The 12,084-nt window shown below is 41.4% G+C and overlaps 1 protein-coding gene across 1 annotated transcript; it reads right to left on the reverse strand.

The window, feature by feature from the left end:
- Nucleotides 1-10,801: 10,801 nt before the first annotated feature.
- Nucleotides 10,802-11,740, reverse strand: LOC108387010 (olfactory receptor 8S1-like). Its single transcript, XM_073214307.1, has one exon. It carries the CDS (start codon nucleotides 11,738-11,740, stop codon nucleotides 10,802-10,804), a length of 939 nt encoding a protein of 312 aa, XP_073070408.1.
- Between the last annotated feature and the right edge of the window lie 344 nt (nucleotides 11,741-12,084).

Raw genomic sequence — 12,084 nt, forward strand, 5'->3', positions numbered from 1 at the left:
TGTATCTATACCCTCAGTCCCAGCCCATGGATGTCAAAATACCTCTCAGTCCCTGCCCATGGAATAATTTTGAACTTGCTGCTTGATTTTTAAGAGTCTCCATCATCTAAATTATCTTCTTTCTCCTTTCAGAACTCCCGCCACTCCCCCAATGGCCTCACCGCCATCCCAAATGAGGCTCACCCAGAATAATCGCCATTGGCAATGGCTAAAATTCAGCCACTAGAGGTTCGTTCTATTAAAATAAGTGTGGCCCTACAGAAAAATTGGAGCAACACTTGGAGACACAGAACATGAATCTGGGTTCACATGTAACTCCTTCATGCGCAGAAGATGTATATGTTTCCCAAGGCATCAGGCAGTGAGGTTTCCTTTTTGGGAAAAGGAAATATAACATGTTTGCTCCTTCATCTACTTAACTCAAAAAGTGCTAGTGACCCAGAAAGTGTTAATTAGTGATTGAGTGAGTGAATTAATAGCAGACTGAGGTCTGGAGGCTAAGGAAAGTGAGAATATTTCTTCTCCCAGGAAGGGCTGGAAGGATTGACCAGAATGGGGGCTTCCAGGGGGGCAGTGTGCATTCCTATGTTCATGGGGGCAGGGATCCATAAAGAAGAGAAATAGGAGGAAGCTGGTGCTAATACAATAGGGAAGACAAAGTTTCATGCAGTCGATTCCCCACCCCCAATCCTGCAGTAGCTCTTACCCTCTTTCCTGGTCCCTCCACCTCCTCCCACAGCAGAGTCCGTGGTTGAGGTCGGCAGTAGTGGTTTTCAATAACATTAGATTCTGGGTCTCAGAAAAGAGGATACACGTGGGCTACCAAGAACCCACTATTGGTTCTTACATGTTCTCCCCTCTTCTACTAAGAATGGAAGTTTAAGCCGAAGGACTTTCGCGCTGCCTAATCATCCAGGGCCTCAGGCCAGGCAACTTTTGCACAGAAAACAAAGAGGCTCTGTTGCCAATGCTCAATGTCACTCAGGAAGGAGACACGCGCTTCCTGGGCAGCTGAGCACAGAATCCCACCTGATGGAAGGCAGCAGTGCACTGAGGCAGAGAGAGATGGGCATCAGGAGGCACGGAGGGAAGGAGATTTTGGGTGAAAGTACATACCTTTAGACGTCAGGAGGAGAACTGAAGAGGAGAGAAGAACAGAGCCAGAAAAAGCTGGGAACATGGAAGGAAAAACCTTCAGAGAAATATCTGACCCACTGAGTTGCCTATTTTTTCTAGTACAGAAGACATCCGTTTCTCTCTCCTGCCCCAGGTGAACTTGTCTCAAGCCACTAATTCTTCACACATAAGGGAACCAGTTCTTCTAAGAACAGCACAGATCATTTTCTTTCTCATAGAACACCACAAATGTGCAAGAAAACACCGTGGCCAAACTCTGGATATACTCGGGGGAAAATCTCCGTCCTCCTCATCCCCCCACTACCTTTCCACAGGCCAGTCTCCACCCTGGGAGTGCAGATTCCTCTCACCTGATCCTAGGTCCTGCCTCGCAGACGTCTCTGCATTTATTTCTCACTGTGAATCTAAATACAGTACTACAGCTCTCTGCAAATGACTACTTTAGGATCTAGCCTTTTGGGATGGCATCTCTGTTTAGGAGGCCATGTGTTGGCCACTGGAGCCTGGCATTTCAGAGACATCTTGCCAATGACGTCTGTTCCCTGAAGTCACAGCCTGAAGCCAGATCCAATTCAATGCCTGTGTAAAATTAACTTTCTAACCCACTGGGAGTTCTTTGGCATGGGGGACTTTTGGAGCTTCTGGGTTGACATCACAGCTTTAACCTTGGGTAAACGCTCCTGAGGACCCGTTGCCCTTCAGAGAGGAGGCGGGGCTGGAAGAATTTCCCTGTGATACAAGATCTCATACATAGTAGCTGGATGCCCTATGTGTGAATTCCCTAGGAGTTGGCTGTGCACCCTCGTCGCATCCATATTATTGTCCTGCGGTCACATGAGCTGCATTTCTGAATATAAAGAGCTTGATGCAAATGACTGAAGCAGTGGATAACACGGAAATCTATGTGTAGAGATTTTATGGGAGAAGTCAGTGAACCCTCAACCTACCCTCTGGTGCTGAAAAGGGCAGGTGGGAAACCAGCCTTTAAGCTAACACACCTTTCCAGGAAAAGCCTTATCTTCAGGAATGAATTATCATCTTAAAAAAATGCATCTTCATGGGCAGCATAAATTATATTTTTAGATTTTTTTTGACATGACTATTTGATGGCAGAAATGTCAAAATGTGTTGTTATGATTCATGTAATTAACACACACAGGACTAAGTGGTTGCGTTACTTAAGAAAACAATGGAAAAATTTTTCTTTAATGTAAACTAAAAAAGCATATGTTTCCTTCCCAATATATTCTTAGTCCTGTAAAATAAATTGGAAATTCTCAGTAAGATAACATGTGCTTGTACCTGGAAAATTTACCGTCTAGGCAGATCACTAAATTTACTGACCCAGATCACTAAAATGTTATTCTTCAGGAGAATAAATTCTATCCCATTCATCTGTTTAATGTCTGACTTTATCTCACTGTATTGACTGAATGGATTAGTTCAAACGTTTTTCTATAGGTGGTCCTTTAAAAAAATGCTATCTTGCTATCAATTTACATTATATGGTGCATATTAAGCTTTGAAGATGGGTACTACCTTTATAGGCTGCTCTGCAAATGGGATCTCCTATCTAATGATTTTGAAAACCTTCAAATGATTGAACTTGGTGACAGGATTGGCCTTGTCCAGCTGAGCCGGGTGAGTGACACACTGGCTCATAAGGACCTGTAAGGGATGTTTGGAAAACTGACACAATCTCCTTCTGAGTGAGCCCTTCCCACTTCCTGTTCCGGTCACTCAAGTACATATCTTGGGTCTAGATAGAAGAAATGACTGGTCCTAACTTATAACTTATGACAGAGCTAGGACCACATTTTTTTACATTATTTTTCTAATTCCCATTATGTTCCTTATGTGTAAAGAGCCAGGTACAGTACCTAGCTGCCTCTAAGTATTTAGATGTATAATTCTCTAATACACTTACATTATAAAGCTAGTTTCAAATTATGCTGTTTTATTGTTGTTGGCAAAGATCATGCTGACTGACAATAGAGGAATTGGAAATAGTAGGTAAATATTTGAAACAGAATAAAGAGAGAACATGCAAAAGATAAAGATACATATAGATACAGATATACACATACATACACACACACAATTTTTCAGCACATATGTTATCTTCCTCATGCAAAAGCTATTTTCATCACAATTGATACTAAATTTTTACTGTAGCCAAAAGAATAAGAATCTGAACTTGTGATGTCTCCCTAAAATAGCAGGATTTTAAAAACTGTTTGATTTTGGGACTTGAATAAGCTCCCAATGAGCACACTGTCTTCATTGCTAAAAAATATGCTAATAAAAATTAAGTCAAGAGTCATAAGTAAATATTAGGGAATACAGTTTTATATTAAAATAGAATGTTAAATATGGTATTAAGATAATTAAATCTGGGTTGTAGGTGGTGTAGCTTTTTACCTTATTAGCACTTGTTTTTACATGCATTTATTAATAGCTACACAATTGGCTTTAAAATTAGGTAATTTAATTTTAATTTAGAAACATAAAGAGGTATTTTCTGACTCATGTATGTGAAAGAAATTACTTTTCTTAAGTCCTGCGGTGCCAGGATATCTTCCTGGGCATCTATATAGCAAAGGACATTTTCAATGCCCAGAATGAGCTACAAACACAATTATGACAATAATTATGGCAGAGTCCCTGGCCTACAGAGATTATAACAGTACAATGCGGATCATAGGTGTGGCAGAGCAGGGGTGAAGGAGCATGCTACCTACTGAAGGGCAGTGTGCAAATGGCGGTATTGATGCAGACAAGACACTGCTTATCCAACATGCTTATCCAGCAGCCGCATGGGCAATTTTAACAAAGTTTAAATAGATGAAGAATCATGATTCCTGAATTTAGTTATTTGAAACTGAAATCAATTAGAGATGAGGCTCTAGACATACATTGAGGTTGATTTTCTGTGGTTGTATATGTCATGCTAAGTAACTTACTTTCCTTATCAATTTATGATCTTCAATTTTTTTTCAGGAAATTTCTGGTAAGCACCAGAATAAGTAAAAAATAAGGATTTGAAGTTTGAAGGACATGGGCATTTTTCTAGATAACATTGTATCACAGGCATAGAAGACAGATTTGAGTGGAGCAGAGCTGTGGGCAAGGAGATTGACTAGGAAGATGCCTATAACTTAATTCTGAAATAATGAAGGTCTGAACTAGGGCTGTGTGAAAGGAAAATAAAACCAAGGAGTTGAGTTCTGTTATGGATTGAGTTTATTTTCCCCACTGTAACAAAGAATTGAAAGGCAGAGACCTAGTAGTGAAGAAGAGAGAAAATTTTATTTGAATACACTCCAAGGGAGGAGCAGCCTAGAGTCAAGGTAGACAAAGGCAAGACAGGGAAGCTCACTGAACTCCTGCTCCGCATTGGGCAAATCCCTCACCAACTCCTAAATCCAGGGTCTTCTAGCATCCAGTGCCCACCTGAATCTGCACAGCATGGGAACTGAGTCCCACCACACCAGGATTTGGGAGAGCCACAGAGTACTAGATGAAGTGAGATTATGTTCTGAGAACTTAGCAAAGGCAAAGATTTTCAGGCAGGCTATGAAAGAGCATGATTGCACAGCTTAAGTCCTGTCTGGGCCACCCAGGTGGTGGGATCTTGCAAGCCCAAATCAGAGCTCCCAGCAGCCCCTCCCTGTTTAGCTGGAGTAGAACAGGGAGAGTAACACACTTGAAGAAAGGGGAGTGCCGGCAACTTCAGAGAGGAGAGGTGACTGAGATCCTTAGGGTCTGAGGTTTCATAGGGTCTTTTTGGGTAGGAGTGTGCAGAAGTCATGACTTTTACAGGTATGTATAATCCTTTGAAGTTTTGTCTTAAGAATAAGGTTATTTAACTGACTGTGTTGGTTTGGACTTAAGCATTCTTTGTCTCCATAGGCTTATTTACACTTCTGAGGTCTGTCTCCTGCCCTGGTTACAAAGTTACTTGACTAATGGGCTAGAAGAAGATGAAGAACTGCATACATAGTAAGTTAAAGAATAAGATGGGACTTTTTGCAGGCTAAGTGGATTTTTCAATGGCATGATCTTATTGGTACAAGGAAGACATGCACTGAGCTCTGATACTTTTCTTTATCTGGACATTCCAAGTCACTCCTGGCCTTTGAAACATCAACTAATTAAGTCATTAACTCTGTGGGTCTTATCTGGCTCTCTGGTTTATCTGGTTAATTCTTTGAGTCCCTTGTAGTGGGCTCTACTGGCTTTATTCTCTCACCACCCACTCATGGCTATTTTTCTGCCTAAGAGTTCTATCCATTTTGGGATGCTTATGATAAATGAGAGACAGGAGTCAGAGTTACAGTTTTAAACTGAAGAGATCTGCTGGAGGCTAGTGCCACTGTGTATCACAAAGATTATTTCCAGCAAAGTAGTGAACTTGAAATCTCAAAACACTACTGCTCCATAATTTCTAAATCTGCTTAATCAAATACAAAACTGAAAAAAACTTTGAAGGAATTGGGTTAAAAAGCAAAGTTCAATCAAGTACATTTAAAGATCTAATTGTTACTAAGCAATTCACGAGTGGGGTGCATCCTATCCAGCAAACAGAGGTAAACACTGAGGAGCTGAACAAAACGGAAGATTTTTATAGGAAGGAGAATGGGGCAAGACATTTTAACAAAAGAAAAGGAAAGGTTTCAGGCAAGGTTACCTTCCCTTAAAGGAAACCATGTAAAGAAAGAGATTTCCTTGTCTTTGTGGAGGTGTGGAATGAAAAGGGCCATGTGACAGATTACCTCATTGGTGCCAACCAGAAATTTCCTGAAAAAAAATCAAACAAAGATCTTAAATGAATTGATAAGGAAAGCAAAAGAAATACTCTGAGGTCACAGTTAATGTAAAAGGATCTGACCAGTGGAATAAGTGTACACAAGGCATCTGATATCCTAGGGCACTATGGATCTGGATGGTGTAACTCTGGAGAGAGGAAATCCCAGGGCAAAATACCTCTAAAATCAAAATCAGTCAAAGGGAGAAATAAAATTTAAAACCCATTTATTGGTTATAAACTGCAGTCAGGGGCTGTCTCTTTCCTGCTCCATCAAAAGCAAGCAAGACTCCCCCTACCCTCGGTTGCCAAAGTAATTATCCATTGATATGGAGAGAAACGAGGAACACCTGTTAATACACAGATGCACTAAATCCAGACAAGATATTCTGAAATATTACAATTCTACCTACAAATGGTTAGGGCGGAGGCTGGCAAACTGGCCATGGACCAAATCTGGCTCACTGCCTGTCTTTTGTGAATAAAGTTGTGTAAGAATGCTGCCAAGCTCATTCATTTACCTACTGTCTGTGGTTGCCTTTGCAGAAAAATGGCAGAGCTGAGTGGTGACAACAGGACCTGTATAGATCTCAAAGTCTGAAAGATTTACTATCTGGCCCTTTACAGAAGAAATTTGCCAACGTCTGGTCTGAGCTGCATTGCCCAACATGGTAGCCACTAGCCTCATGTGTTCATTTCAATGAAAAATAATCGAAATTAAATAAAATAAAATTTTCAATCCTCATTTGAATTAGATATATTTCAAGTACTCAAGAGGCTCCACACAAGTTGTGGTGACTTCACTCAAAAGGCCACATGTAGAACAGCTACATGATTACAGAAGTTCTACTGGATAACACTGGTCAAAAACACAGATGGTCAAGTAGCACTGGGCACAGAACCTTGGGTCCACATTGGGAGACACACAAGTTCCTTCCTCCTCCCCTTTATTGTACCCCTTTCCCATCCAGTACCCTCAAATCACTTTCTACAGAATTCCCTTCCCACCACCTCCTTGAATTTTCAGAAGCTGAACAAATCATCTAGGAACAATTCAACAAGAGGACGTTTTCTTAAAGAAGAAAGTTTTTCTTAATCATCACCTCCTTTCCTGAAATAATCATTTCCACAGCATACACACAGCCTCGGTTATATGCACAGACCTATGAATGTATGTGAACTTGTATATTCCAAGCAACATTGGTGCTTTTCAAAGCCCACTCTGGATATCTCGTTCCCCACCTCCTCCTTTTAGGCTTTTGATTAGCATATTGTTTTCCCCAGCTGTTATCCATTGCCTTAGGCAGCTATGATGTTTCCTAATTGCCTCTGACTTTCATCAACAGACATTCCCAAGGAAAATACTGTTCACACATGGCCACAAAGGGTTGCAAGTGGGGTTTCTCAGGGAATCAGCAGACCGCTAAAATAATGACTGTTGACCACAGTGGGGGTCTGGGTGAGTCTGAAGGAGAGCCAACCCCATTCCTCCAACTCCACAGGTTGCTGGCCTGCTGATTTTTACCATAATAAGGGATGTCACTTTTCACATCTACTGCAGAGCTGCAAAGGGTTAGATGAGAATAGGGCAAATCAAAACACCACAAATGTCTCTGTTTTACCAAGATTCAGCCAATTTTCTTCATTAAATATTACAAGAATAGCTTCAAGTCTTTGGTTAATTTCCAGGGTTTTGAAAGAGTTGATTTTGACAAGTTTTGCTTATCCTCTTTGTTTATATGAAAGAGAATTTTAGGAGGTCCTTACTTCACCATTTTAATAGGCTTTCCTCCTCAAGTATTTTGTGTATATTGCCTTTGAATTCCTTGACCTTGGTACATTTACTAAGTAGTTCTAATAGTTTGTAAACTTCTTTGGATTTTCTGTTTACTCAATAAAGTCATCAGTAAATTAAAACCAGTTTTTGCTTTTTCCTTTTTCACTTCAATGCTCTCCACTTTTTTTTCTTTCTTTCTTGAACTAAATATAGATGCCAGGACAATGTTGAATGGAACTGGCAGTGGTACAATTCTACTCTTGCTCTTATTTCAATGCTTCACAATCAAGTATTATATTAACCAAAGTTTTGTTACAAATACCCTTCATGAAATAGCGGGGTTGTTTTCTATGACTAGTTTACTGAACGTATGTTTTATTTTCTAAATCATGAATTGGTGTTGAAGGTCAAGGATTTTTCAGCATCTATAAGATGACTTCTGCTGCTGCTTAATAAGTGTTATATTAAATTACATTGATTCATTTTTCTAAGTTTTTTGGTGTGGGTAAAAATGCAATATTTCCAGAATCTCTCACCTGGCCTTAGTGCATCTCCATATCAATAGGTGCTTCAAAGGGGTGGAGAGAAGTAGTCCTTCTCTGTATCAATAGGTAATTACAAGGGGGAGTGAGAGCATATCTGCACTGGAGAGGTTAGGTGGGGCCATTTTGCAGCAGGTGGCAAGAGACACAGGCGAGCAGAAGTGGACAACTACTTGTAAACAATAAATTGGTTTCTCCCATGTTATGTCTCCCTTTGACTGATTTTGGTTTCAAAGGTAATTTGTCCCAGGCTGGGAACATATTTTTCCCCAGATTTATACCAGGAATGAATCAGCAGGAACTCTGAACCTGATATCAGTCTTCATGGGTGCAATGCTTGGGCAGGTTGCCCCTAGAGATGGTGCAGAGACACCCAGAAACCCCTCTGTGGATGGTGGGAGGCCCCAGTAGCTGCTGTGGTAGGGGGTGCAGCTTTACCCAAGGGCCTCCTATCTGTGGGGCTTCAACTTGGAGAGCCCCTTGTGGAAAACTGGTCTAGGGTAAAACACCTCCTAGATGGGTGGGTTCTTCCCCAGAATTGGGAAAGTGTGGAGACACCAGGAGCTGTGGAATTAGCCCTCAGTGAGATAGAAGATTGCTTAGAGGTTCTGAGTGGCCATGCAGCAGCTGGGATTGTGGGATGTTTGTATCTCAAGATAGTGGAAAGGGATATCAAGGAGAGAGACAAACTTCAGGGCTGCTTGGAGGAGCTGGGTACCCTTAAGAGAGACAGTTATTCAGAAGTCATGTTGCACTACAGGAAGATACATCAGCAGTGAGGGAGGAGGCAGCAAGAGAATCTGCGTTGAGGAGGTCTTAGGGGAGGTGAAGGAAGGAGAGGTGCCTTCAGCCCCAGACATGGTAGGAAAGATGGGGGGTGAGTATGAGGGGGTGGGGCCAAGAGCAGAACTATTGACCAGGAGGCACCAGCCTCTCCTATATTAAAGACCCACCCAGGTGTAGTTAATCAAATAAAAATTCAACAACCGTGGTCTCCTCAGGGGGAGGTGCAGCTCCTTCCCCAGGTTGAGGAGCACTCCATGCTCTGGCCCTATACCCACGGTGAGCTGGTGGGCATGAGCATCTGCTTTCTGCAGAAGCCATCAGAACCTCTTCCTACATGGCTTCTGCATCTCTGGGATATGGGAGTGGAACACATTGGTATACCTGCTTCTGAAATAGGTAGACTGGCTACATTCAATTTCATGGAATACAAACAAGAACAGGCTTGTCACAACGTTTTATTTTATTTTTCATCTATTTTCCAGTTTTGATTCTTTGAGAGAATATTATCCAATTTATTTCTTCCTTTTTTGGCATATTTTAGCAAGTTTTATAAAATAAACATCACTCATTTGTGATTTTTCTATGTTTAGGATTCTTATGTCTTTGTGATATAATTCCTCTATATCTATGTTATCTCCCTGTAGATTATTGATAATATATCTTCTTCTGAAGCTGAATTTGTCTAATATTAATATACTCGTTCCAACTTTTAGTTTGAGATGCATCGTTAATTTTTTCATCCTTTATTTTTGCTCTATAAGATACCATTTTAAGACTTTTTTAGAAAAAAATATTTTATACTCAAAGTAAAATTCAGAGAAAGGTAGAGAGATCTCCCATATACACCCTGCATCCACACAGACACAGCCTCTCTCATTATCTACAGATGCCAACAAACACATTTGTTACATGATGAACCAAAAGGATACATAATAGTCACCCAGAGTCCATAGTTTTTAAACATATTTTTGAATGTTTTATTCTGAAAAAAAATTTAGAAATCAATAACTTTGCAAAAATAATACAAAAAGTGCCTGTGCACTATTCACCTAGTTTTCTTAGATGATATTTTTCTACACCGTCAGAGAGCAGTTTTTAAGGACAGGAAAATGAAAGTGAAATAAAACTATTAAGATTATTCTTACTTCATCAGTTTTCACATGTAGTCTATTTTTGGGGTATAGTTTATTTCTAACTACAACCACTGCACACTTAATTAAGAATGGCTAAAATTAATAAAAAAATATAATACCAATATGGACAATGTTGCAGAGTAACTGAATCCTTCATATATTTCTGGTGAGAATGTAAAATGGTACAGACATTCCGGAAGACAGATTGGAAAAACAATTGTACTAAGTTAAACTTATATTTACAACATGCCACAGCAAATTCCCTCTGAGGTATATACTCTCAAGAAGTGAAAACATGTTCACACAAAATCCTATACATGACTATTCATAGAAGTTTTATTTGTAATAACCAGTAACTATAAATAACCTAAGTGTTCCTAACCTGAATAGAAAAATAAACATGGACCAGTGTTATGATGAAACACTGCTCAGAAAGGAAAAGAAGCATTCCTCTCTCTCATTCTTGATATTGTTCTCTTCGCCATCTGGGTAGCACTATGAATTTCTAAGATTCCTTTCTTGGATCCAATATCAGAAGCAATCAGAAAGTACACTTACTGTCAAGTTACCAGAACATCTTGCTGTAGTAAGCTAATTCTCCACCATCCTCTGATTATGGTCATCTACCAGAATACTGGAGGCATTTTATAAACGTTCTTCTCACAGCTGCTTTCACCTCATTGTTTTTCAAGCTGTAGATGAGGGGATTCACTAAGGGAGTGACCACACCATACAGGACAGAGAACACTAACTCCAGGGCTGAACCTGAGGTTGGTGTGAAATAGCGAAGGAAAGCTGAGCCATAAAACAGGAGGACAGCAGTGAGGTGGGAGGAGCAGGTGGAGAAGGCCTTGCATCTACCTGAGGAGGAGCTGATGCTCAGGATGGTGAAGACAATAAGAGTATAGGAAAAGACAATAAGGACACAGGTTACAAGCCCATTCAGGAGACTGGAGCAAAGCAAAATGGTAAAGTTGGTGGAGAAATCAGAGCAGGACAGAGGGAAGAGAGAGGGAAGCTCACAGCTGTAGTGGGGGATGGACTGATCCTTACAGAAGTCCAAGCTCATAGCTGGAAGGATGTTGATGAGTGCGTCCAGAAATCCCAGGCCCCAGGAGCCCCACACTAGCCCATTACAGAGCTTGTTGGTTATCTTCTGGCCATAGAGCAGAGGGTGGCAGATGGCAACATAGCGGTCATAGGCCATCACTGAGAGCAGGCAGGCTTCAGTGCCCCCTGACTCAAACACAAAGAAGACTTGGGCCAGGCAACCCTGGACAGAGATGGTTTTCCTCTGAGACAGGAGGTTCTCCAGCAGCTTGGGCACTGTGGCTGAAGAGAAACAAAGGTCCAGGGAAGAGAGGTGACTCAGGAAGAAGTACATGGGGGTGTGGAGGCGGGAATCAGCCCTGATCACCAGTAGCAGCGTCAGGTTCCCCAGCAGGGTCTGGAGGTAAATCATTAGGAACAGCGCAAAGAGCAGGGGCTGGACACGGGGGTCTGCAGACAGCCCCAGGAGGATGAACTCGGTGACGGTGCTGTGGTTCCCCAGAGCCATTCAGTTCGTTTGTTCCCTTGGAATAAGAACAAGAAGTGGGCAGAGTCTTCAGTGCCACTGCCAAAGTCCCAAGACGCCCCCATCCTCTCCCTATACAATGTTTCATTTTATCAAGATTTTAAAGCTCCTAACTGGTTTCTCCCAGGCATTTTTCTCCCCCAACCACCCACCATCCACATCATAGGTCCTGAACCTCTATATCAGTCATGCTAAATTTGACTTCTTGCCCTTATTCTGCTCTAAAAGCCATGTCAGTCTACTCCACCATCTTCCACTGGGCCTGGGGCCCTCAGCTCCAGCATCTCTCATGCACTCCAGTGTGGTCCTGAGAGTGGCTGCCCCTC

The sequence above is a fragment of the Manis javanica genome, chromosome 10 (assembly GCF_040802235.1).
Source record: "Manis javanica isolate MJ-LG chromosome 10, MJ_LKY, whole genome shotgun sequence".
NCBI classification, from domain to species: domain Eukaryota; kingdom Metazoa; phylum Chordata; class Mammalia; order Pholidota; family Manidae; genus Manis; species Manis javanica.

Excerpts from the sequence above, each read along its gene's own strand:
- LOC108387010 (XM_073214307.1), bottom strand. The coding sequence starts at position 11,740 with ATGGCTCTGGGGAACCACAGCACCGTCACCGAGTTCATCCTCCTGGGG.